Raw genomic sequence first — 27,164 nt, forward strand, 5'->3', positions numbered from 1 at the left:
AACTTCCCTCCATGAATTGTTTTTGCATCTTGTTAAAAAGCAGTTGAGCATATTTGTATGCACTATTTTGGGGTTCTTTATTCTGTTTTACTAATTTTTCTGTCTATTCTATCAATATCCCACAATTTTGATTACTATAGCTATATAATACGTCTTCAAATCATGTAGGCTGATTCTTCCCACTTTAGTCTTTTTCAAAATTGTTTTAGGTATTCTAATCTTTGCCTTTGAATATGAAATTTAGAATATATCATCTAAACCTGCAAACATTATTGCTGAAAGTTTTATAGAAATTACATTATGCCTGTGTATCAATGTGGGATGGGAGAAGACTGACATCTTCACTGTGTTGAATCTCCTAATAATCTACTGAGCTTTTAATTTCAGTTGCATTTTTTAATTTGAATTTTTTTATTTGATTCTGCTTTATATTGATTATTTACATCTTCTATTTATTTTCTGAGACTATTTTTTCATCTACAAACATGCTCATTGAAGCATTTTTATCATGGCCGCTGTTTAAATAATTGTCAAATAATTGTCAAAAAATTGTCAAATAATTCTAACATTCCTGTCATCTTGATGGTGGCATATGTTGATTGTCTTTTTTTACTCAGTTTGAGACCTTCCTGGTTCTTGGTATAATAAGTGATTTTCTATTGAAACCTGAACATTTTCATGTTATATTATGAGATTCTGTGGCTTATTTACACCTTCAACTTCGGCTGGCTCTCTCTCACACTGTTCTAGCAGGGGAAGGAGGGATCCTTAGATAGATGGAGGTAGAAGCCAAGGTTCATCACTCAGCCTCTGTGGACCCCAGACGAATAGGAGGATTTCTTTTTTTTTTTCTTTTTTTTTTTTTTTGAGACGGAGTTTCGCTCTTGTTACCCAGGCTGGAGTGCAATGGCGCGATCTCGGCTCACTGCAACCTCCGCCTCCTGGGTTCAAGCAATTCTCCCGCCTCAGCCTCCTGAGTAGCTGGGATTACAGGCACGCGCCACCATGCCCAGCTACTTTTTTGTATTTTTAGTAGAGACGGGGTTTCACCATGTTGACCAGGATGGTCTCGATCTCTCAACCTCGTGATCCACCTGCCTCGGCCTCCCAAAGTGCTGGGATTACAGACTTGAGCCACCGCGCCCGGCCGGAGGATTTCTTATTACTCCTGAGCAGTAGCAGGAGTTGAAGCTTCTCACATGGTCTCCATTGATAAGGAAGTGGCCTTATTTATTGCTGTATGGTGGTGAAAGTGATGTCTCTCTGTAGGCTTCCTCAGATACCTAACTAAGGAGAGGTAGGGCACCTCTTCCTGCTGAGTAGGTGCAAGTCCAGACTCACCACATAGTCTCTGCTAAAACTAGGGTGAGGAGAAAACCATGTTACCACCAGGTGGAGATAGAAGCCAGGTGTTCTACTCAGCTTCTCTGACACCATCCCTATAGGAGGGTTAATGGCACAATGTACAAGGGAGGCAAAGGCAGAAATCTAAGCTCTACATTCAATCTCTTCTGGCTGGATGGGAGCGGAGGCACAATTTTCAGTAGTGTTTGGATGGAGTAGCAGGATTATTTCTTAAGTTTTCTGTCTATCTAAATTGATCTTTTCCTTATCCTGAGGCTAGAGAGAACAAGCTTTAGTTGGGCCTTTTTATTTATTTTTATTTTTTGTCTAAACTTGATGCTTCTGGTTTCCAGTTTTTTCTCTTCTAAGTCTGGGGTATATAAAGCAAAAAGAAAACCCAGAGGATTTAAATCACCATGTCCTTCCCTAAGTCCCAAGGTCCCTAGCCTGCTGACCTCCTCTTCTTCACTTCTCAGGCTCCTCTTATCGGGGGTGGGGTGTGTGTAGTTGTCCATTGGTATCTGCTGGGGATTGGTTTCAAACTCCCAGGGATACCAAAATCCACAGATGCTTAAGTCTCTTATATAAAATAGTGTGGTATTTGTATATAATCTGTGCACATCCTCTCATATGCTTTAAATCTTCACTGGATGACTTAAAATATCTAATACAGTATAAATGTTATATAAATAATTGTTATACTATATTTTTATTAGTATTTTTATTGTTGTATTGTTATCTTTTACTGTTTTTTTCACAAATATTTTCAATCCAGGGTTGGTTGAATCTACAGCTATAGAACCCACAGATATGGAGGGAAAACTGTATATATCATACTCAGGAGTTTTAGCTGTACTTAGTGGGAGAAACAGAAAAAGTATGTCTACCTCCATTTTCCCAGAAGCAAAATTTGTTTCTTTTTGATGTTAGTATTTCTCCTTCTAGCAGCTCCTTCACATTTTTTTAAATATTTATAATACATTTTTACCTACTAAATAAAGGAATTTTGTTAGAACTGAAATCTAAGAATAAATGTGAGAAAGGACCTAAGGGATCTTGTTACTAAATTTTTGAGCTTTAGTTAATTGATATGTTTCCTTTCACTGAAACCTCAGCCTTTAGAGAAATGAGATACTTTTATATTTTTCCTTTGTGTGATGTACATTACTAATTCTATGAATCTTTATTGTTTGGGTGTTTTGCCTTGCAGCAGTGTATTAACGGTAATTTTCAACTTTTCATTTGTTTTCTTTTCCAGTCAAGTGAAAGACAATCTGTTAGAAGATATAATTTTCAATATATTCTTTTAGGACTTCAAACAATTTTAAGTCTCGGAAAGCACAGGATTGTAATCTGGGACACATGTTTCTTTGACAGGCAATGAAAACTCACAGTATATTACTGGATTTAGTTTTATTTCTTATAGGCTTCTTGTTGGCATTATTGTTTGTTTAAAATGGTATATTTCATTTCTAAAAACAATTTCTCCAATTGCATTCTTTAATTTGCAAGAAGAATAATTTATCCTCATTTTTAATTTTTGACTTCTAATTATCTCAAAGTATGTTGAGCTTTACAGTTTAATATTATCATATCTCTAGAAAGTTGTAACTACCTAAATCTGAAATATGGTTCCATCCGAAGAAAGAAACATATCACAAAGGGCAAGTTATTCAGTTCTGCATTTGTCTCTTGTGATCTCAGGTACTCTGAATACAACATCCTAGGTTCTGTTGTTAAACCGTTACCATGATGGTTATTTGCTCACTTCTTAAGAGTATTCTGAGCAGAGGAAAATGATACCCATAGCTGTAAACTCCTGGGAAACTAGAACAAATAGTTTGGCACATAGCTGTCATTTGATGAGTTGGCTCATATTAAGCCAAGGTGCTCTACATGTTTTATGAGGCAGAACTGCACATGTTAAGCAGACCCTTCAAAAGTTGCTAAGACAGACTCTGTTTCTTCTGTGAAAAAGACTAATTCCAGGGCAAATAGGAAACAAAAATGTACTTTCCCAACTCTGAATTCTACAATAGTAGAGAAGCTTTCTCATTTTTATTGCCAGTTTCTTCTATTCTCACAGCACTTACCAGTGCCTGGCACAGAATAGTATAAAAGGAGCTCTGTAAATAGCCATTGAGTAATGAAAGAAGTATAGTAATCATCACGATAATTGCTTATTAAAACTTTTTATTGTTGGCCTATCATTGAGTTCAGGAGTGGAAAATTCTGCTTACTGGTCACACTCCATCCCTGGTTTAATGTGACTCAACCTAACACCAGCTTTATTTTCTACAGTCCCAGAAGGTACTGTATGAAATTATTATTACTTTCTGTATACATTTTAGCTCAGAAAATAATATGAAATAATGGTGATTATAATTTGCTATCAAAATGACTTTGGGATAATAACAAGGAAAATATCACCTCTTAGCTTTGGAAATTTATCATCCATCATTGCCAAACATTGCTGAGCTGGTAATTAGTTTCTCAATTTCTCCAACATGCTAAGTTTTTTTCGCTCTCAGCTCATGGCCTTTGCATACTGTTTTTGCCTAGAGCACATTTTGAGCCTTTTGATTTTTTTTTTAATTTTTTTAATTGTACTTTGGGCTCTGGGGTACATGTGCACTTCCTACATCCTGCAGGATTGTTGCATAGGTATATACATGCCATGGTGGTTTCCTGTCTCCATCCCTGCCTCCCACTCCCCACCATCACCTACATCAGGCATTTCTTCCGGTGTTATCCCTCCCCATCCTCCCTGCCCCCCCAACTGTCCCTCCCCTCCCCCACCTCCACCAGTCCCCCTACCTATCCCTGGCAGTGTTTTTCCTTTCCCTCTGCCCAAGTGTTCTCATTGTTCATCACCCGCCTATGAGTGAAAACATGTGGTGTTTGGTTTTCTGTTCTTCTGTCATTTTGCTGAGAATGATGGTTTCTAGATTCATCCATGTCTCTACAAAGGACATGAACTCGTAGTTTTTTATGGCTGCATAGTATTCCATGGTATAGATGTCCCACATTTTCGTTGTCCAATCTATCATTGATGGGCATTTGGGTTGGTTCCAGGTCTTTGCCTGGAACAGTGCCACAATGAACATACGTGTGCATGTGTCTTTATAATAGAATGATTTATAATCCTTTGGGTATACACTCAGTAATGGGATTGCTGGGTCAAATGGAATTTCTATTTCTTAATCCTTAAGGAATCACCACACTGTCTTCCATAATGGTTGAACTAATTTACACTCCACCAATAGTGTAAAAGTGTTTCTATTTCTCCACATCCTCTCCAGCATCTGTTGTCTCCAGATTTTTTAATGATCTCCATTCTAACTGGTGTGAGATGGTATCTCAGTGTGGTTTTGATTTGCATTTCTCTAATGACCAATGATGATGAGCATTTTTTCATATGCTTGTTGGCCACATATATGTCTTCTTTTGGAAAGTGTCCGTTCATATCCTTTGCCCCCTTTTGGAGGGGTTTGTTTGTGTTTTTTTTCTTGTAACTCTGCTTTAGTTCTTTGGATTCTAGATATTAGCCCTTCGTCAGATGGGTAGATTGCAAAAATTTTTTCCCATTCTGTTGGTTGCTGATTCACTCTAATGATTGTTTCTTTTGCTGTGGAGAAGCTCAATTTAATTAGATCCCATTTGTCTGTTTTGGCTTTTGTTGCCATTGCTTTTGGTGTTTTAGTCATGAAGTCCTTGCCTGTGCCTATGTCCTGAATGATGTTGCCTAGGTTTTCTTCTAGAGTTTTTATGGTGTTAGTTCTTATGTTTAAATCTTAAATCCATCTGGAGTTAATTTTTGTATAAGGTGTAAGGAACGCGTTCAGTTTCAGCGTCCTGCATATGGCTAGCCAGTTTTCCAACACCAATTGTTAAACAGAGAATCCTTTCCCCACTACTTGGAAGGGGTCCGGTTTCAGCTTCCTGCATATGGCTAGCTGGTTTTCCCAACACCATTTATTAAACAGGGAATCCTTTCCCCATTGCTTGTTTTTGTGCAGTTTATCAAAGATCAGATGGTTGTAAATATGTGGCATTACCTCCGAGTGCTCGGTTCCGTTCCATTGGTCTATATCTCTGTTTTGGTACCAGTACTATGCTGTTTTGATTACTGTAGGCTTGTAGTGTAGTTTGAAGTCAGGTAGCATGACGCCTCCAGCTTTGTTCTTTTTGCTTAGGATTGTCTTGGATATGTGGGCTCTCTTTTGGTTCCATATGAAGTTTAAAGTGGTTTTTTCCACTTCTATGAAGAAGGTCAATGGTAGCTTGATGAGGATAGCACTGAATCTGTAAATTACTTTGGGCAGTATGTCTGTATTCACAATATTGATTCTTCCTAACCATGAACATGGAACGTTTTTCCATCTGTTTGTGTCCTCTCTTATTTCCTTGAGCAGTGGTTTGTAGTTCACCTTGAAAAGATCTTTTACATCCTTTGTTAGTTTTATTCCTAGGTATTTTATTCTCTTTGTAGCAGTTGTAAATGGGAGTTCATACATGATTTGGCTGTTTGTCTGTTGTTGGTGTATAGGATTGCTTGTGATTTCTGCACGTTGATTTTGTATCTCGAGAATTTGCTAAACCTGCTTATCAGCTTAAAGAGGTCTTGGGCTGGCCGGGCGCAGTGGCTCAAGCCTGTAATCCCAGCACTTTGGGAGGCCGAGGCGGGTGGATCACGAGGTCAAGAGATCGAGACCATCCTGGTCAACATGGTGAAACCCCGTCTCTACTAAAAATACAAAAAATTAGCTGGGCATGGTGTCGTGTGCCTGTAATCCCAGCTACCCAGGAGGCTGAGGCAGGAGAATTGTCTGAACCCAGGAGGCGGAGGTTGCGGTGAGCCGAGATCGCGCCGTTGCACTCCAGCCTGGGTAACAAGAGCGAAACTCCGTCTCAAAAAAAAAAAAAAGAAGTTTTGGGCTGGGACAAGGGGGTCTTCTAAATATATGATCATGTCATCTGCAGATAGGGACAATCTGACTTCTTCTTTTCCTAATTGAATGTGCTTTCTTTCTTTTTCTTGCCTAATTGCTCTGGCTAGAACTTCCAATACTATATTGAATAGGAGTGGTGAGAGAGGGCATCCTTGTCTAGTGGCAGTTTCAAAGGGAATGCTTCTAGTTTTTGCCCATTAAGTACAATATTGGCTGTGGGTTTGTTGTAAATAGCTTTTATTATTTTGAGATACATTCCATTGATACCTAGTTTATTGAGAGTTTTTGGTATAAATGGCTGTTGAATTTTGTCAAAGCCTTCTCTGCATCTATTGAGATGATTATATGGTTTTTGTCTTTGGTTCTGTTTATGTGGTGGATCATGTTTATAGATTTGCATACATTGAACCAGCTTTGCATCCCCAGGATGAAGCCTACTTGACCGTGGTGAATAAGCTTTTTGATGTGCTGTTCGATTCAGTTTGCCAGCATTTTTTTGAAGATTTTTGCATCAATGTTCATCAAAGACCAGAAATTTTCCCTAACTCTTTCTATGAGACTAACATCATCCTGATACCAAAATCTGGCAGAGACACAACTAAAAAAGAAAACTACAGGCCAATATCCAGAACACCTTTTTGTGCTAGTTTCCTTTTTGTGCTAGTTTTTTCCCATCTTTGTGGATTTATCTCCCTTTGATCTTTGAAGTTGGTGATTTCAGGAGGAACCTCTAAGTGGACGTCCTGTCTGTTGAGGTTGGAGCTATATCCTTTCTGGCCTGTAGAGGCGCTTCTGGGCTGTCTCGGATTCAGTCATTTTGCTGGGTGGGTGGTCCTTCCCTGGAGTTTGTTTACAGGTGAGATTAGCTTCCCCTTCCCAATGGCATCTCTCCTTCCCCTAGATTGCTCTTCCTGGTTGCGGTCAAACTTGTGTGTTTGCCAAGCTCTCTAGCCTGCGGGCTTCAGTATGAGTTTTGCAGTTGTAGGGCCTGAGAGGCCTTATGGCCTGTTTCCCTGCTTTCAACTCTGCCTCTTTCTATGGGACGGGTCGTTCCCCCTGGCGTTAGTCCAAACTTCGGCCAACAATTTGCCGCACCTGCAGGTGCCATTGCATCGACAACCCAGGGCGCCTCTCAGTCTGGTGGGGCTGCTGTGGGACTGTAGGTTGCAGGAGGGATGAGGTAAGCACAGGATCCAAATCAGAGCACCAAGGGGGTAAAGTCCCTGACCCTCCAAGTCGGCTGCACTTTCCAGGTGGGGACGCGCCCTGCATTGTCTCCCGTTCACCCTCACTGGGCGGCTCTCCCCGGCTGACTCTCGCCCTGCAGCTCTTTCTCTGGTCTATTTTTAGTGCCCTACCAGTCCCACTGAAGAGAATCCAGCACCTCACTTAGAATCATGAAGTCCTCTAGCCCTCTCTCTGCCTCTTATTCCCTGCGAGATGCACTCCGGTGTTGCCTCCTCTTGGCCATCTTGGCACACCTTCCTTTTTCCCCTTTTTTTTTGAGACGGAGTTTCACTCTTGTTACCCAGGCTGGAGTGCAATGGCGCAATCTTGGCTCATTGCAACCTCCGCCTCCTGGGTTCTGGCAATTCTCCTGCCTCAACCTCCTGAGTAGCTGGGATTACAGGCACGCGCCACCATGCCCAGCTAATTTTCTGTATTTTTAGTAGAGACAGGGTTTCACCATGTTGACCAGGTTGATCTCGATCTCTTGACCTCGTGATCCACCCGCCTCGGCCTCCCAAAGTGCTGGGATTACAGGCTTGAGCCACCATGCCCGGCCCCTTTTTCCCCATTTTTAAGGTGATTTGCCCCTGTGTATTTGGAGTTTTTGTAGCTTAAATATCACATCTCCAGAGAAATATTCCCTGTTTACCTTATTTAAAGTGGGTTCCCCTGGCTCCCTATCTCAAACTAGAGTTTCTTTACTTCCTAGCAATTATAACAATCAGTAATTCTTTGTTTACTTGATTTTCTTAGCTTGCCTTACTAGATAATAAATAACTGGATGAACCATATCTGTTTTATTTACTTTTATGTCCTTAACAGATATATTATTAGATAAAAATAATAGATAACTGCTTTTAAAAGTGCTCTGATTATATTTGAAGTTGAAATATGGTCAAACATTTATTAAGCAATTATTTATTAAGCATCCAGGTGTAAAGCATTGTGTTAGGAACAGGAATTCCAGAAATTAAAATTTCAGTCTCTTGCACTCAGTGAACTTAGAGAGTATGATGGGGAAGACAGACAGTTAAAATGCAATTAATTCTTTCATTTGACAATGCTATTGCATGCTGCCATGTTTCAAGCCCTATGCTATGTGCTGACACAGATACTGAACTTATGATACTTAGCATCTGATAAGCAATTCAGAAAAGTAAATAATTACAATTTAGTGAGGTAAATCCAATGGTAAGGTTAAACTTAGAATTCCATGGGAAAACAAATTTATTTTTTGTATTTTTTAAAATCCTGGAACAGACATCTCTGTTTTAAAAAATTCATAGGTATAAGTTGTTTTATGCAGTTACATGCTGCACTATCAGCGACAGTTGCCTAAGTTGGCAGTTGTAGTGCACTGATACTCTGAAACTGAAAAATGCATGGCATAGTACTGTTTACTAGAAATATTTTAATGTCAAGACACTAATTTCTAAGATCAGAAAAAGTTTTATTCTTCAGAAAAGCATATATATAATAAATGGATGTAATCCATTTTAAATAACATGAAGAAGAAAGTAAACAATTTTTGTTAATAAATATTTTTCCCCATGTCTACCAAATAAATGTTAACTGGTTTTTAAAATACTGACTTAAAGTTACTCTTCTGGTCATTTGCTTCTATATAACAAACCACCTTAAAATGTAGTAGCTTAAAATAATTTATTAAAAATCTGTGTTGAATGGTTGAGCTGGACTTTCTTGGAAGTCTCATGCTATTGCATTCAGATTTGTGCTGTGGTTGGTGTTACCTGAAGATTCTACTTCCTTGGACATCCAAGATGGTTTCTTCAGTCACATGTCTTGTGCTTGGGCTGAGAAGGCTAGAACAGTTGGAACCAAGCCAATTATCTTTCTCCATCCTGTCTCTCCTGTTAGCTAGCTTGGGCTTCTTCAGTACAGTGCTTTCAAAATCACTGAAATTCTTCTATGGGGTCTGGCTTTTCCTGGAGTGAGCATTCCAGAAGACCAGGTTGGAAGCTGCAAAACTTCTGGGCTGGGAAGTCATGCAGTATCACTACCAAAACATTCTGCTGGTAATAAGAAAGTCACAGGGCCAGAATGATTAAAGGGGAGGGAACTACATGATCATGCTTCACTGGACATTATGTTTGGAGACTGACTATGGCTACCAGAGGAGTGCACTCATACTATCTGCTTGACACATGAGCTTAATCTCAAGAGCATATGAATGTAGAATTTGGAACTTTTTGAGTTGACTTTACCAGCTTCTGCTAAGCAAGCTGTGATTTCTTCCTCCTAACAGAAAATAGAATACTCTATTGTGACTCTATTTAATCCCTTTTGTTTTCTCTGTCTTCAAAGACTACATTAAGTACATTCACATTGTTGTACAACCAATATCATTATCCATCTCCAGAACTTTATCTTGCCCAACTGAAATTCTGTACCCATTAAGCACTAACTCCCCATGCTACCCTCCCCACCAGCTTGAATTGGTAACCCTCATTCTGCTTTCTTCTCTATGAATTTGAATACTGTAGGTACCTCGTTTAAAATGAAATCATACAACATTTGTCCTTTTGTGACTGGCTTATTTCACTTAGCAGAGTATTTCCAAGGTTCATTTAGGTGTAGCACGTGCCAGAATTTCCTTCCTAAGACTGAAAAATATTCCATTGTATGTATATGCCACATTTTGTTTATCCATTCATCCATTTATGGACACTTGGGTTGCTTCTACCTTTAGGCTATTATGAATAATGTTAACTATAAAAATGGGTATACAAATATCTGTTTGAACCCCTGTTTTCAGTCCTTTGGGATATAGTCCCTAAAGTGAAATTCTTTTATCATATGGTAATTCTGTGTTTACTTTTTTGAAGAACTAGCATACCAGTTTCCACAGCTGCTACACCATGTTACATTTCTACCAGCAATGCATAAAAGTTTCAGTTTCTCTACATCCTTACCAACAGTTCTTATTTTTTGTTTTGTTTTGTTTTTTTAAATAGTCATTCTAATGGGTGTGGTGTGGCATTTCATTGTGGTTTTAACTAGCATTTTCTTAATGCAATTTAACATCATTAATGATTAATGATATTGAGCATCTTTTCATGTGTTTGTTTGCATTTGTGTATCTATCTTTAGAGAAATTTCTATTCAAGCCTTTTTCCCATGTTTTTAAATCAGGTTGTTTTGTTGTTGTTGACTTGTTGGAGTTCTTTTTATCAATCCTTATTAGATATATGATTTGGAAATATTTTCTCTTATTTTCTGTGTGGCCTTTTCACTCTGTTGATAGTGTCCTTGGATCCACAAAAGTATTTAATTTTGATGAAGTTCAGCTTCTCTATTTTTCCTTTTGTTTGTGCTTTTAGTGTCATATCAAGGAATTATTGTCAAACCCAATGTCACGAAGCTTTTCCTATGTTCTGAGTTTTGTTTTAGTCTTATATTTGGATATTTGATTCACATTTTGATTCACATATATTTGGATATTTGATTCACATATATTTGGATATTTGATTCACATTGTAAGGTGGTTTGTTATATAGAAGCAAATGGGGTAATTTTTATATGTGCTGTTAGGTAAGAGTCCAACTTCGTTGTTTTGTAGTATCTGGGTATCCAACACTATTTTCTATAAAGATTGTCCTTTTCTCATTAGAGGGTTTTGGCATCCTTGTGGAAAATCATTTGACCATATATAAGAGGGTTTATTTCCAGGCTCTGTAATCTCTTCCATTAATCAGTGTGGCCATCTTTATGCCAGTACTATACTGCTTTGATTACCATAAATTTGTAGTAAGCTTTGAAATAAGGAAGGGTGAAACATTCCATTTTGTTTTTTTTTTTTAATATTATTTAGCCTATTCAGTGTTCCTTGACATTTCATATAAATTTTAGAATGGATTTTTCTATTTCTGCAAAGAAAAAAAAATGTCATTGGGATTTTGAAGGGATTAAATAGAATCTGAAGATAGCTTTGAGTAGTGTAGACATCTTAACAATATTTTAATTCATGAACATGGTATGTCTTTACATTTATTTGTGTCTTTTACACAATTACAGTATAAATATAGTGATGTTTTACAGTTTTGGGTATATAAGCCTTTTACCTTCTTAGTTAAGTTTATTCCTAAGCATTTTTGTACTATTGTAAATTGAAATGTTTTCATTTCCTTTCTGGATTGTTCATTATTCATATATAGAAATGCAACTGGTTTATATGTGCTGATTTTGTATCCTGCAACTTTGCTGAATTCATTTATTAGTACTGGTTTTTGTGGAATCTTTGGGGTTTTCTAAATATAAGATTATGTCATCTGTGACTAGAGTTAATTTTACTTTTTCCTTTCCAGTCCAGATGCCTTTTTTTTTTCTTGCCTACTTACTCCAGCTACAACTTCTAATATTATGTTCAATCAAATGGTAAAAGCAATTTCTTATCATGACCTGGGGAAATTCTTGAAGGAGATTGTTTTGGGAACTAAAAAATCTCCCCCATCTCTGGCACTACATCACTATGTTCTACTTATCTCACGTGTTGAATGACTTGGAGATCTATAGTCCTCTATCACCTGGAAGTATATATAGTTCCCTTAATCTGAGCTATTCAGAGTAGAATATATTCTAGCCAGGAGAGGTCTTTAGAAAGATGGTTAACAGTAACCTATGGCACTAAAAATTCTAAAAGAGTTTTTACCAACCATCTCCTAACCCCATGCATTCTAAGGAGGTCCTTTTGGAAGTTTCTCTACCAGTGATTTGTAGGCTTCCCTTTTCATTTTTCTCATTTTCTAGCAAATAATTATTGAATCATACATGCATACACATGCACACACACAAACACATACACCACACACACACACACACACACACACACACACACACACAAACACACACAGTCTTTCAAGGACAAAATTGATTTTTTAAACAGTACAGTTTAGAGAACATAAATTCAAGTGTCAGAGGGCAATCAGAAATAAATAAGAAATTTAAGAAAAATAAGAATGGCAGGGATTAGGGGCAGGTGTTTGGAGCTGTGTGTGATTGAGAGCCCAAATTCGCCAGATCTTCCAAACTGGAAATCCACATTTTTATGTAAATTTTCTGAATTTTTAGCACAGTTCCAACTTAATATGACACAATTTTAAACTTGTGATCCAAAAGACAAATAAAAATATACAATATTTTCTTGAATGCCTCATAATTTTCAAAGCTACTTCTTTCACCAGTACGGAAAATGGCATAGTTTTTTTTCGAAAAGGCTTTTTCCACAGCACAGTTTGTGAGGTGAGAATAGGTATGCAGACCTGCCAGAAATCAGAAGGGGCTACATAGGAGAATCTTCTCTTTGTTGCAAGAGACTTGGATGAAGTTCTGAAATTGCCATTTACAAAGAAGTAAGTCTTTGCCAACTGCCTGTTTAAAAAAAATTTAAATTTGTTTTTAAGTAAAATTTTGAAATATGAAAACATTATTATATAAAAATGCATCATTTTGAAACTATTTCCTAAACTTACTACCTATTTCTGTTACCTACTTTGTCTTAAATATAGAGCTTTTGAGGAGAAACGAAAAGAACAAGAAGAAAAAGAACACCAAATTAGAGAACAGATACTTCAACAAAGAAGACAGAAGTTTGAAGAAGTTACTGAAAAATTCCAGCGTGCCCATATTCCTCTTTCACAGCGGAGGAAAGCAGGTGCCTTAATTTCTAGAATAATATGAGAACAAAAATTAAAGTTTTAATCTCATTTGACTTGAGTATACAATAAAATGATAAATGAATAAATGAAGTGGAAACAAACTAAAAAGACCAATATGACTTTTGAGTAAAAGCACTTTAACCAAATGAAAAATAGTCATTTGATTTAGGTTTAATTTGGAGAATATTTTGTTGGCTGTTTTAGGTTTAATTCTGAAACTCACAAGTTTGATTTGACTTCCAGCTGGTTACAATGTTTTGTCTTTTTAAAATTGACTTAGTAAGTAGCTTAGTACAAAGAAAATTTGACTTTTGAGTTCAGAAAATTAGTGTCACATTTATTCTAGCATTTTTTAACAGTTTGGTTCAAATTCATATTTGAGACACTGGCAGAACAAAAAGAAAGTCTATAGAGTAATATAATCCAACAATATAACGACCTGGAACGAGTTAAGAATTTAAGTATGATTATGGTTGGTTCTTTTGTATTATATCTACATTTTTATACTTTAAATAGTAAGACAATTAACAACAATATGTCAGAGCTTCATAAAGAAAAGTGACAAACAGATCCTTTATGTATTCAGCAAACATATGGTATACTGTGTTGTACTTAGCCTTAGGCTAAGCTGAGATATAGATAAATCTAATTTCATTCTACCATTCAAGATTTCACAACCTGTTTTGGAGATGAGAGTAGTATAAACAATGTCAATAATGTAATGATAATTGCTATGGTAGCAGAGTATGTAAAGTGCCATGAGAGCATAGAGGAAAGAACACTAAACCTATGTCAGGACATCAAGGACATCATTCTTGGAAAAACGACTTAAGTCAGATCTTAACAAATGAGCATATTGCGAAGCAGACAGAAAAATAAAAGGACATCCCAGGCAACAGGAACAGCTTGTACAAATAAATTATGTATTTCAGTGTATCTGAAGCATAGGATGGTTGGGGAGAAGAAAAATGGATGTGAAGCTAGAAAAAATAAGAGGTAGCCAGTTCTCAAAGAGCTTTATATGTCATGCTAGAAATTTCATCCTTATGCAAAATCCAGTCCACTTACAGTATTTTTTAACAAGAAAGCAAGCCATTGCTGTGTTAGTAATAAATAGGACTGTTAATAAGGGCAACTAGTGAAACTGCACAAAACAACATTAGCTTAAATGTGTGTGATAGGAGTTTATTTTTCTCCTGGTTTTGAGGAGAAAACCAGAGCTGGTTTGATGATTATACTAAGCTGAGAGACAGAAGGATCATCTGTCACTTGGCTCAACAGTCTTTAGTGTACGGTTTATACCCTCACTGTCATGGTCATATGGTAGCTGCTAGAGCTCAACCATTATACCAGTGTTCTAGGCAGTAAGAAAGAACAGGAAAAAATGGGTGCACTTCTGAGATCTCCACTTGGCAACTTTATTTGCAAGAAAGTCTGAAAAATCATTTTTTTTAATGTGAGTATATTGCTAAGCCTAATTATATAGGGTCTGTTACCAAGTAAAAAAGGGAAAATGAATATTAGGGAGGGAACTAGAGGGCTCTGCTATAGTTAGATTTGTTAGAAAGATAATTATAGTTACAAGATGGACTATAGACTGAAGTAGACACTTACTAAAGTTAGTAGACTAGTAGGAAATTATTAAGTAATTATGGTAAGAGATGTTAAGCTCCTAAATTAAAGCAGTCCATTGAATGTAGAGATAAGAGATACTATATTTATTCTTTCTTTTTTTTTTTTTTTTTTTGAGATAGAGTCTCACTTTTCTCACCCAGGCTGGAATGCAATAATGCAATCTTGGCCCACTGCAACCTCCACATCCTGGGTTCAAGCAATTCTCCTGCCTCAGCCTCCCAAGTAGCTGGGATTACAGGCACCCACCACCATGCCCAGCTACCTTTTGTATTTTTGGTAGAGATGGGGTTTCACCATGCTGGCCAGGCTGATCTCAAACTCCTGACCTCATGTAATGTGCCCACCTTGGCCTCCCAAACTACTGGGATTACAGGCTTCAGCTACTATGCCTAGCCAGAGATACTATATTCAAGAAATATAATCATGGCCAGCTGCACTGGCTTATGCCTGTAATCCCAGCACTTTGGGAGGTCAAGGCAGGCAGATGGCTTAAGAGCTCAGGACTTCAAGACCAGCCTGGGCAACATGATGAAACCCCATCTCTACAAACAATACAAAATTAGTCAAGCATGGTGGTACATGCCTGTAGTCTCAGCTACTGTGGAGGCTGAAGTGGTAGGATCACTTGAGCCCAGGAGGCAGAGGTTGCAGTGAGCCGAGATCACACCACTGCACTCCAGCCTGAGCAACAAAAACAGACCTTGTCTCAAAAAAACAAATAGATAAAATCAATAGGATTTATTTACTAACTTGATTGAGAGTGGTGAAAGAGGCTGGGCATGGTGGCTCATGTCTGTAATCCCAGCACTTTGAGTGGCCAAGGTGTCTGGACAACTTGAGATTAGGAGTTCGAGACCAGACTGGCCAACATGATGAAACGCTGTCTCTACTAAAAATAAAAAAGTTAGCCAGGCATGATGGTGGTGACTGTAATCCCAACTACTTGGGAGGCTGAGGCAGGAGAATCGCTTAAAAACCCAGGAGGTGAAGGTCAAAGTGAGTTGAGGCCACACCACTGCACTCCAGCCTGAGCGACAGAGCGAGACTCCATCTTAAAAAAAAAAAAAAAAGTGGTGGAAAAGAGGGGAGAAGGAAAGAGAACAGTGCCTCTATAAATTAGCAGAAAACCTTATTTTAAACATTCAATAAATACTTTTTAAATTAATTGATTACTTTGATAGACGCATCCTTTATGATGCAAGTATCAGCAGACTATCCCATAGCTTTGCATTCTTCTTCATGTAATCACCAGTTGATTAGGAAGTATATTGTCTCTAGAGTTCACATTTGAACTAACCCTTACATAAAAACATAATGTTTTTGCTTAAACATTTTAAGTAAATTAGAAATATTGTAATAATGGAAAAGTCTTATGACATGTTAGTGTTTTAAAGGAGAAAAGAGGAAAATAGTTTCGAAGTACCCATGAACAGCTAAAGCCAGAAAGTCACCCTAGGCCTTGAGTTATTCATAGTATATTATATACTGTAGATACCATGTATAGATAGTATAGTATATTTATAGTATATGATGGGAGGAAAATAATGTCTCCATTTGAGAGGGCTGTAGGAGAATTAATGTCCTTAAAAGACAGCTATGTTTCAATTTGAACAAGAAGGAGAAGACAATATTTAGAGAGAAGTAGGGGAAAATAGAGTATGTTGAGTACCAAAGTGCACAGTGGAAGGCTTTGAGAAAGTGGATATATATAGGACATAGGGTTATATTAAAGGTTGTGCAGGACAATATATGGATGAGTGTCCATAATAATATATGACCTTGAGCAAATTACTTGCCTTCTTTATGACTTTGTTTCCTCAGTTGTAAAATTCAAACATACCTCATAGGCCATAGTGAGGGTTAAAATAGTTTATGTGTATTAAGTGCTTAAAAATAAGGCCTGTGGCCGGGCGTGGTGGCTCACGCCTGTAATCCCAGCACTTTGGGAGGCCGAGGCGGATGGATCACAAGGTCAAGAGATCAAGATCATCCTGGTCAACATAGTGAAACCCCGTCTCTACTAAAAATACAAAAAATTAGCTGGGCGTGGTGGTGCGTGCCTGTAATCCCAGCTACTCAGGAGGCTGAGGCAGGAGAATTGCCTGAACCCAGGAGGCGGCGGTTGCGGTGAGCCAAGATCACACCATTGCACTCCAGCCTGGGTAACAAGAGTGAAACTCTGTCTCAAAAAAAATTAAAAAATTAAAAAATTAAAAAATAAGGCCTGTAACTGTTAGTGCTCAGTAAATGTTAGTTGTTGTTTTTGTTGTTCCCCTTTTCTTCATAGGAATATTTATAAATTGTGTCAGAAATTTGTGGGACTAGGAGATCAAATATAGGGGAGTTTGCATGCCAGGATGAATAGCCTGTACATTTCTCAAAGTCTCTTTTTTCCTGGTAAATATTCTTAAAATTGATGATGAAAACTTTGAGGTAACACATTCTCTTTTGGAAATTGGATGTCAAAATTTAAAGTATTTACACTATTCTGAAAATATTTTCTTTTTATAAAAGTTTTAAAGTAATATTTTATCATTGACCAATTAAATAATATATAAAGAGACCATTGAAGATAAAGCGATTCTGTACTATTTGATCTTTATTATCTGTTCAGTTCTCCGAAAACCAGTTCCTCCATTAGAAGAGGCCCTCACACAAATTCAGGAATCCAACTTAAAATCAGAAACAAACCTTCCCTTTTCCCATAGAACAACAGTACACTGGAGGTAAGTAATTTATGATTATTGTACATAATTATTACAATAATTGTATAACCATCTAGTTGCTGTGCTTATCAGCCTTTTCATCAGTTACTCCTCACCTCTGTTTTAAAGTTTATTCTTTTATTTTCACAGATTAAATTGAGGTACAATAGAATGTAAATTGCTCCAAGAATGGTCAGAATTCCAATTTGTGGTCCTGAAGTCTTTGGTATTACAAAATACTATGTATGTTACATAATTTTTTGTGGCACACACCATCAAAACTCTTTAAATATTGACACTGATATTTATAATATTGATATCTTTACTGAAAAGAGAAAATTATGTTGAATTGTAATATATTTAGGTAAAAACGGTAACTTTATGGTAGAAATGGGTTTTTCCTCACTGAAAATCTTTCCTGGATGTCTTGAAAAGACTACAGAGTCTCCTGGTTCTTCTACAGGATGGCATAAGTGAATCATCTAGAAGTAATAAGATGGACCAATCAACCACTGGGTACTCTCAGACGTCCTGTATCTTTCATTTATTTATTCCAAACATTTGTTGACATTACTATATGCATAGAAGTAAATCAGGAATTGTAAAAAGATATGGAGAAGTATGTATTATTGTAAAATATAATCCCTAGGGTATAATCTAAAAGATAAGTGAAATAGTGCTTCAGAAATATAGAACAATACCAAATGAGTAATTACAATAATATTTAAAATTCATTTATACAAGTGCATCTATTATGTTAATATTTTACCTGTGCATAATGTTACTCTGTTTTTAGAGTATCTGTGGTCAATAGTTCCCTTGATTAGGACTAGGAACAAGTAAATGTATCCTCTCAATCCTAATTAGGAAAGACCTCATGGAACAGAATTCTTCAGCAAAGCTTTGAAGAAAACAGTAGTTAATTGGAACAAGTGAGTGGATGGCAATTTAGACAGAGAGGTGGGCATGCGCAAAAGCCAAGGGCAATCAAAGGCATGATATACTCTACGAGTAAGAGTATGTGTAGATAATAGAATGAAAAATACAGATGGCTTTGCTAGAGACAAGATTTTAGAGGTAAATGCATCTGTATGCCAAGAAATATAAACTTTATTTTGAGTGTTTAAGAGGAGTCAGTGATAATTTTAGGCAAATAAGTGATAAGATGAAATTTCCTTTTTAAACATATTATTCCAATCCATTGTGAACAATTGTGGATAATGGATTGAAAGCTGGGGATATTCCAATAAATGTGGAAATTATATAGTCTAGAACTCAAGAGAAAGATTTAGGCTAAATATATTTGAAGCCAAGGTAATGGATATGGTGAACCATGGAGAATATGTGTGTGATGAGCACTGAAGAACAGCAACATTTAAGGAAGTGGAAAAAGAAGAGAAGCTTGCAAACAGAATGGCTACAATGGCTCATATAGGACTAGGAGAGATCAGTATCATGGAAACTAGGGAAGGATAAATTTTCATGGGAAAAAAATAGTTTGCAGAGATGAAATGGCTTCTCAAGAATCAGATACATAATGTCTATTGGTCAGGATCCTGGCAGGAAACAGAAAGCACACTTAAATGAGGTGACTGAGAGCTTAAGGGACTACAAAACCAGCAAAGGATAGTAAAGCACCCCCAGAACTGACACAAAGTCAGTATTACCAATACAAACCTAAACTGAAAAGAGCTATACTGTAGAAGAGGGAGCCTGGACAGGTCCTGTGGTCCTAGGGAGAGAAAGAAATGTAAGCCACTGCTAAACCAAGCCCAGCAGGGAGGAAGTCAGAGGAATAAGTATCAAAAACCTCTTTCTTCTGTCACCCTGCTTTCTCTTTCTGGTACCTTCCACTGACCAAACTCAGCCATAAATCAAAGAGCAAGGGATCATTCAGTCTCTTGGAGAAGAGTCAAGTTGAGAAATGTGGCAAATGAATCTGGAGGGGCAAAGAGAGAATATCCAGCATAGAAGCAATGTGTCCACTGTATTTCACAACAAAAAAGTTACTGGCAACTTTTGGCAGACCAATTTCAGTGGAGTGGTGGGGGCAGAAAATAAATTGCGATAAGTTGAAAAATGAAAAGCAAAAAGATTTAGTTTGATTGTGAAAGTAAAAGAGTGATAGGACAATAGCCAATAGAGATGTACAGCCAATTGATGGCTTTTCCCTTAAGAGAGATCTTGTGATATTTCAAATATGAATATTAAAGTGATGAGCAACAGAATTGCAGTCTAGAAAGGTATAGTAGGATAAAATTGTAAGTACTAATTCTGTGTTAGACATTAATTAGCATGGGTTACACATATGAATGAGATATGGTCCTCTGCCTAGCAAGGGTTTGAAATTACGTTATAATACTGTTTGTTGGTCTTTACAATGTAATACACATGTAATACTGTATAATGGGGATTATTACAGAAATATTAGCAAAGTAATAAAAAAGTGCAACATTGAAGGTAGAAAGTAGTCTTAAAGAATGAGTAAGATTTATCAGAGAAGCATGTGTTGGGTTTACACATGTGCAGGGTTACAGTGTTGTGAAAGGCATAGACCACTGAGGAAACAAAACTTATTCAGAGAGGCAGGACTATAGGATGTATTGTTGATGGGACAGGGGATGATCTAGAAAAAGGGATAGATCCTTACTACTTAAACCAGAACAGTATTATTTTGTATGGTGAAGAAAGGATGGATCTGATAATAAAAGGTTTTGAGTGGTGAGAGGATGAGAGAAATGAAAGAATGAAGATAATATGCTTTCACATTGCAAAGAAGTAGCATAAAGAAATAGGAGTTTAAGGATGTTGATCTAAGAACTAAAGTATAGTCTGGGCATAGTGGCTCGCACCTGTAATTTCAGGCTGAGGAAGGAGAATTGATTGAGGCCAGGAGTTCAAGACCAACCTGGACAATATAGCAAGACTCCATCTCTACACACACACAAAATGTAAAAATCAGCGGGACATGCTGGCACACACCTGTAGTTCTAGCTACTCAAGGAGATGACATAGAAGGATCACTTGATCCCAGGAGTTGGAGCCGCAGTGAGCTATGATCACACTACTGTACTCCAGCCTGGGTAATGGAGTGAAATCCTGTCTCAAAAGAAAAAGGAGAAGGAAAAGGAAGAAGAAAAGAAGATGAGGAAGAAGAGGAGGAAGAGGAAGAAAAATTAGAGAATAGACAGAATAGAAGCAGAAAGAAAAGATATTTTATGAAAGGAATAGATGAGTTTGGTATATGATAGGATAAAGGAAATGGAAAAAAGCAAAAAAATCAAAAACAGCTGAAATTTTGGGTCTTAGTGATTAAGGGAATGTGATTAACTTTTTAAAATTCCCTTTGAACCTTCTGAATTGAGGGGATAAATAACCATGTAGTAATGTGTAAAAACAATTTAGCCAAAGATGAGGTAAGAGGCCAGGGCTATTGAAATAGATTTGCAAGTTACGATTGTATATATTGTTGCTTAATTTTCATGCATACTTTTGTACCCCAGCCAGATTGTAATATTCTGAAGGACAGTGTCTCAGTCTTACATATGCTTATAGTGCTTAATTCAGTGCTATCATGTTGGAGGTATTCAATAAATACTTTGAATGGAAAAATACCACTGACATAAATGCACACTTATCAAAATATAAAAATGACCTAAAGTTGGATAGATGAGGAGGATTTTCATCTGAGACGAACACTGGGAAGAAACTTGAACCCAGAAGGAATACTAGCATATGAAAAGGCATAGAATCATAAAAGGCATGTTGTATTAAGGGAGCTACAAGTAGCTCAATTTGGCTTATGTTACAGTGAGAAGACAGTTGTGAGCAGTTAGGTTGGAAAGGAAGCCATGAATTAAATCATGAAGAGCCTTGTTAAGGATTTTGTTTTAAAAACAATTACTGCACGATTTGAAGCAAATACACAATATTTATATGTTGACAATATTGCCAAAATGGAAAAGAATAGGGGAACACTAAAAGTAGAAAAATCAGGTAAAATGGCACTTTAGTTGATGAAAATGATGACTTCTTGAGAGCTATTTAGAAGTTAGAATCAATATGCTTTGGTAACTGTTTAAGACCTGAAATGCTTGGAAGAGTCAAAGATGACTACAGAGATTAGATTTGGTCTGTGAATAAGTGATAAAACCATTTATCAAAATAAAGACCGTGAGGTTAAGAGGGCAGAACTCATGTTAAGTGTTCTTCCCGCAGGAAAAAAAAAAAAAAAAAACTGATGAATATGAAAGAAGAATAAACAGATATAGGGGAGGGAGTAACTGGAAGGAGAATTATATATTGTAAGTTTGAGACACTTAAGAGATATTCAAGAAACTGACACAAGAGCAGAAAATCAAACACCACATGTTCTCACTCATAGGCGGGTGTTGAACAATGAGAACACATGGATACAGGGAGGGGAGCACTACACACTCGGGTCTGTTAGGGGGAAATAGGGGAGGGACAGCGTGGGGTGGGGAGTTGGGGAGAGAGAGCATGGGGAGAAATGCCAGATATAGGTTAAGGGGAAGAAGGCAGCAAATCACACTGCCACGTGTGTACCTATGCAGCAATCGTGCATGTTCTTCACATGTACCCCAAAATCTAAAATGCAATAAAAAAAAGATATTCAAGAGCCAATTTCTTATAGTTAGAAATCTGGGTCATGAATATAGATATGACAGTCATCAATGAGTGAATAATGTTAAAGCCATGGCAGTATCCACCAGTGGTAGTCTTAGATTCAGCTGAACAATCAAACTCCCTTAACTGCAGTAGGCTGTTTGGCTTCAATTAGAGAACAGAAAACACTGCATGCCAACTAGGTAACATTCTTCATTAGGACGAATTCTTATAGAAAGCCACAAAGCAGTTGAGGGGCTAGTCTTTGCTATGTTTCTACCCTCTACAAGTGACAGCTCAGCATTAAGGCTCATAATGCTTACATTATCACAGTGGGTGGGCATCTATGTACTCTGGTTAAGAGGCCCCTTGTTCTAAAGAGGAACAAATGTTTTTTGTAATCGCTCCATATGATTAGCTTCCATGGAAGAGACATATCCAATAATAAGAATTATCATACTTAGGCAGACTCAAAACTATAGCTTTCTAGCAGGTATCTATGGTTTATTTGCAGTCCTCTCAGTTCAGATGTGGTTTACCAATGAAGGGCCATTTTTACGATAATCGGTGTACCTTGTTACACAGCTTAAATCCTAATAATTATCCAGAAAAATAGATTTATAAAGTTAACTCAAAGTTGAATTGGTTCATAGGGAAGGAGAAGATTTTATTAACCCTTTACTCACAAACTAATATAAATAAGATCACATCGGCAGTATAAGTAAGATTACAAAGAAAGTATGGGTATAGATAAGAAAAAAAGAAAATCATATAACTCAAAAATGTCAACATATAAAGAACAGGCAAAGAAAGAGGAGCTCAAGAAAGAACCTGAGAAGGAACAACCATAGAAGTAAGAAAATAAACAGGAAATGTGATGATATGGAAACCAAGGGAATGAAAATCAAGAAAGATAGTAGTCAAGAAGTACCTATTTTTGCAATTATTAGGTCACTTAGCCGCAAGCAAAGCAGTACATTGAAGGGGTAGAGGTAGAAACCAGATAACAGTTTAAGAGCCAAATGGAAGTTGTGGTAGTAATATAATTTACTACCACATTATATGTAGCAGTATAATTTTAGAGTACTTTATAGAAAAGCTTATCTGAAAACAGATGACAAACAATTAGAGGGAGTCCCAGGATTTATTTAGACTAATTTAAAAAATTCTAAACCAGTTAATATAGAAGTAATGTACATTTTTTATACAGGGCTTCTTTACTTTCAGGTTATTTTTTTCTATCAGTTGTTATACTTTATGTTAATTGGATATTTTCAACTGTAAAAAAACTCTTGTACAGTGAAGAAAAGCGTAGACATTGTTTTTCTTGTTCACCAGTGTACAGTTGCTTGAAGTCTTAGAAGAGTTAAACTGTCAGAACAACTTTGCTTTCCTTATAATAAACATGTAGATATGTTACAGCAAGTCTATGCTAGAATCATTAAATAACACATCATCTTTGTTTTATGAGAAATGATCTTCATTCCTCATTAGAATACCTAGTTAGTTTTCATGTCATTTTAGTATACTATTTTGACTGTGACTTCATGATATCTGTATCTATGTATGTGTATGTTTATATATATCACCTAAATTTTATGTTTTGGAAAACAACAAGTATATACAATGTATAGTGAGAGCACGATTATTAACTTATTAAAATGTTGGACTTTTCTCCACAGATAACCAACAATATTAAGTAATGTATATGAAAGTGCTTTGTAAACTATGAAATTCTATACAAATATGAAATATTTGAATATTAAGAATCAGGTGTTAGGTTAATGGACATATTTTTATTTATTGAAAATATAATAAAGCTGAAAACACTGATAAGCTACCATCACATTAAGAATACATTTTCAGTGGAATATAAACCTAAATGTGCTAAGACATAAAGTAATGCCAAGAAATAAGGGACTTACAAAGAAGCAGAGGTATATCAGTAAGATTATTCTAATGTGGAAAATGTTATTGGTAGATAAAAATAAAATGTTGGCAATGTAATAATCTCAAAGAGAAAAAATATATATGATAAAGTGCAGGGCATTTAATGCTTAAGGCCCTCAAAAAATTAGAGAATATGTTCTCATGAACATAGAAGCTGCTTCAGCTTCTATATTCTTATATCAGTGAGGTATAAGAATATTAATAAGTGACTAAAATTAAAAATATAAGTAATAATTAGTCTTCTGTCACCACCAAATCCTTATCATAAAGCTAATATGCTTGACCATTCTGGAAGGTGTAAGGTAAAAGGAGATACATTATCTCCCATATTAAATGGTTAAACTTTAATAAAATGATACTGTTAGATATCTATCTCCAATATCCATGTATTTGTGGTGAGGCAGTTGATCCTGAACCACGTGCTACACTGAGAAATCTGGCCAGAGCTGAGTAGTTATCTACTGACCTCTATTTCCCCTTTGAACTCATGCTTTAACCCAGATTTTCCAGCCTATGTTCATGTATCTGTATGAGTAAAAAGTTTCTGAGAAGTGAAAATACTCCAAGAGCCAGGAATAAGAAACGGCAAACTTGATTAAGCTATGTACATTTTTCAGTCCATATGAGAGGACACTGGTTGATCAAAGGAAAATCATGCATGGACCCTATGGACAAAAAAATAACATGAATTAAAAGCCTAGAGACAGCACAATAAACCAAAAATAAAATCTTAATAAGGCTGTCTCTCTACCTGCCTATCCAAATGCTTTTCCACCTGTGCAGATCCATTCCTACCTGTCCAGCCATCTCCACATCTGACCCCTATTTACCTGATCAGCTGTCTCCTTCGCGGGTCCCATTGTGGTCCCACCGCTCCCAAATTCTTCCTAGCTACCCAACTGTTTCTCCTACCCGCCAGCCCCATACACTGCCTATCCATCCATCTGTCCCCTCTACTCTTCCAAAGACCTTTGCACCAGCCCCATTACTGTCTTACCCAATTAAATATCGTCCTCATCCTCCAACCCCAGCTACTTCCAACATTTCTAGCAGTTTAGCTCATCTGCCAGCACCAATTCCTTCTGGCCCACCTGGCCATCTACCCCACCCACCCCAGAGTTCTCCAATCATTCCTGACCCTGACTCACAGAACAAGTTATTTTACAAAACTTTCAGACCCAAACATTTCCTTCCAGCACAGCCTTCTACCACAGCCACTCTAATGCCTGCCCTTGTTCATCGTTCCCTTCCAGCTCCACTGGTTGTTTCCACAACCCCTTTGGAACCTCTCCCTGTTTTGAAGCCTTCCTGTTTATCCAGTCATCCCCCTTATCAACCAGTCCCCACTCTTTCTTATGTCACTCCGTTGCCTACACATCCTGCTAACGTGGATCCTTTTCAGTCAGTCCAGCAAGCTGTTCCACAAGCCACAGCATTGTCAGATCAGCCCCAGGCCTTTGTAGATCATCCACCAGCCTCAGTTCTCTCCCTTGTACCTCCTTGTCATTCTCCATCTTCTTCTTTGCCTTCATCTCCTTCTACTTCCACATCCTCTTCTTCAGCCTGTATACCGTTTTCTTCTTCCTCATCCATTCTTTCCTCTTCTTTGACTTCCTCTTCTACTTCTCCATCCTTACCTCCTTCATCTATCCTTCTTTTTTCCTCTCCTTTGCATTCATCTTCCTCCCCATGTTTGCCTCCAACTTATTTAGCTTTTCCCTCTCCAGTTTCTCCTGTTACTTCTTCATGATTTCCTCTTCCTTTCCCCCTATTCTTCACTCTCCCTCTGTTTCTACCTCCCCATCTCCTTTTATTCCTATCCACCCCTTCAATCCTCCTCACTGGGGGAAGAAAGTAGAGAAGAGAAGAGAAGAAAGTGGAGTAGAGAAGAAAGGAATAGAGAAGAAAAAAGTTGAGAGACAACAACTTTAAAGGTAAATAAATTGAGTTTACTAGATATTTTGTAGATATAGCAATATTTTGTTTGGGAAGGGTGACTGAGGGGGAAGGATTATGTAAGAGTAGAAAAATATAAAAGGAAGAGACAGAAACATATCCTCAGTGTTCAGGAACTTGTATCACATACATTCTTGCTCTCCCTCATTAATGGGTGATCACATAGGGATAGTTAAGAATCTAGTAATCATTGACCTTGACTACTCCAGTCTGTCCAAATAAAGATATATATGGATATTGGAGATAGTTAATAGGTATATGTCACATGTGGCCATTGTCAACTTCCAAAACATTTTTATCCTCATCGAAGTGGAAATAATATAATTGAATTAGGAATAAATGCTCTTGGGATTCACACTGCCAGACCCAGTGCAGCAGCATTCAGCTATATAACAGTGTCATCCCCATTCTATTCTCCCCCAAAAATTCTCTTTAGTTCTTTGCTTTCATTTTGTATATATACTGAAATGTAACATGCTGTAGGTTTGCAGAAGATAAGAAATTCTAATAGAAGATGAGGTCATGCACTGAAAATGTTTAGGTGGCCCTTTAGCACAGTAAAGGTAGACTCTATATGAAAGGTAAACTTCTGTGGCATAAAAACCATCCTGAAACAACTGAAAATAAGTGAATACATGGCCTCCATTGAGGAATATCCAGGTTCCCAAAGCCAGATAAATAGGGTGAAAATTCCTGTTGACCCTGACAGGCAGTTTTTATATTTTCTATCTGCTTGAATCTTCAGCCAACACTAATAGGGGTATAGATTTTTTCCTAACTTACTATCCATTATGTCATCTCAGAAAGAATGGTAATGCAGCATATTATTATCCATATAAGAATGCTCTTAAAGAACTGAGGGCTAACTCTACACAGGAATTACTTCTACTCTTATCCCAGATGAGAGAGGGATAGGTTATAATAATCAAAACCATGAATTACTAGTCATTCCTATATGAAGGTGTTCTTTATTGGCACTTTAGTCTCACAACTATTTTTATTCTGTTGATTGCCTTAATTTCTCATTCTAACATGTCTATATTTCTCCAATATCCTTATATGTGGTTATCTGGACAAACACACATATTACA

The 27,164-nt window shown here is 37.0% G+C and overlaps 1 protein-coding gene across 7 annotated transcripts in view; it reads left to right on the forward strand.

The window, feature by feature from the left end:
* Positions 1–27,164, forward strand: part of CEP126 (centrosomal protein 126) — a 90,914-nt gene that overhangs the window by 13,143 nt on the left and 50,607 nt on the right. For 5 of the 7 annotated variants that reach the window (XR_012518015.1, XM_003923780.4, XM_074400470.1 and 2 more), the window contains exons 3-4: positions 13,052–13,197; positions 17,451–17,562. Coding sequence is in view for 4 of the 7 variants with exons in the window: in XM_003923780.4 (XP_003923829.2) it covers positions 13,052–13,197; positions 17,451–17,562 (258 nt within the window). In the remaining 3 variants the exon portion in view is untranslated. Of the gene's footprint in view, positions 1–13,051; positions 13,198–17,450; positions 17,563–25,370; positions 26,052–27,164 lie in introns of those variants that run through there. The other 2 variants (XM_074400473.1, XM_074400474.1) reach the window with 2 other exon arrangements.

The sequence above is a fragment of the Saimiri boliviensis genome, chromosome 6 (assembly GCF_048565385.1).
Source record: "Saimiri boliviensis isolate mSaiBol1 chromosome 6, mSaiBol1.pri, whole genome shotgun sequence".
NCBI lineage: Eukaryota > Metazoa > Chordata > Mammalia > Primates > Cebidae > Saimiri > Saimiri boliviensis.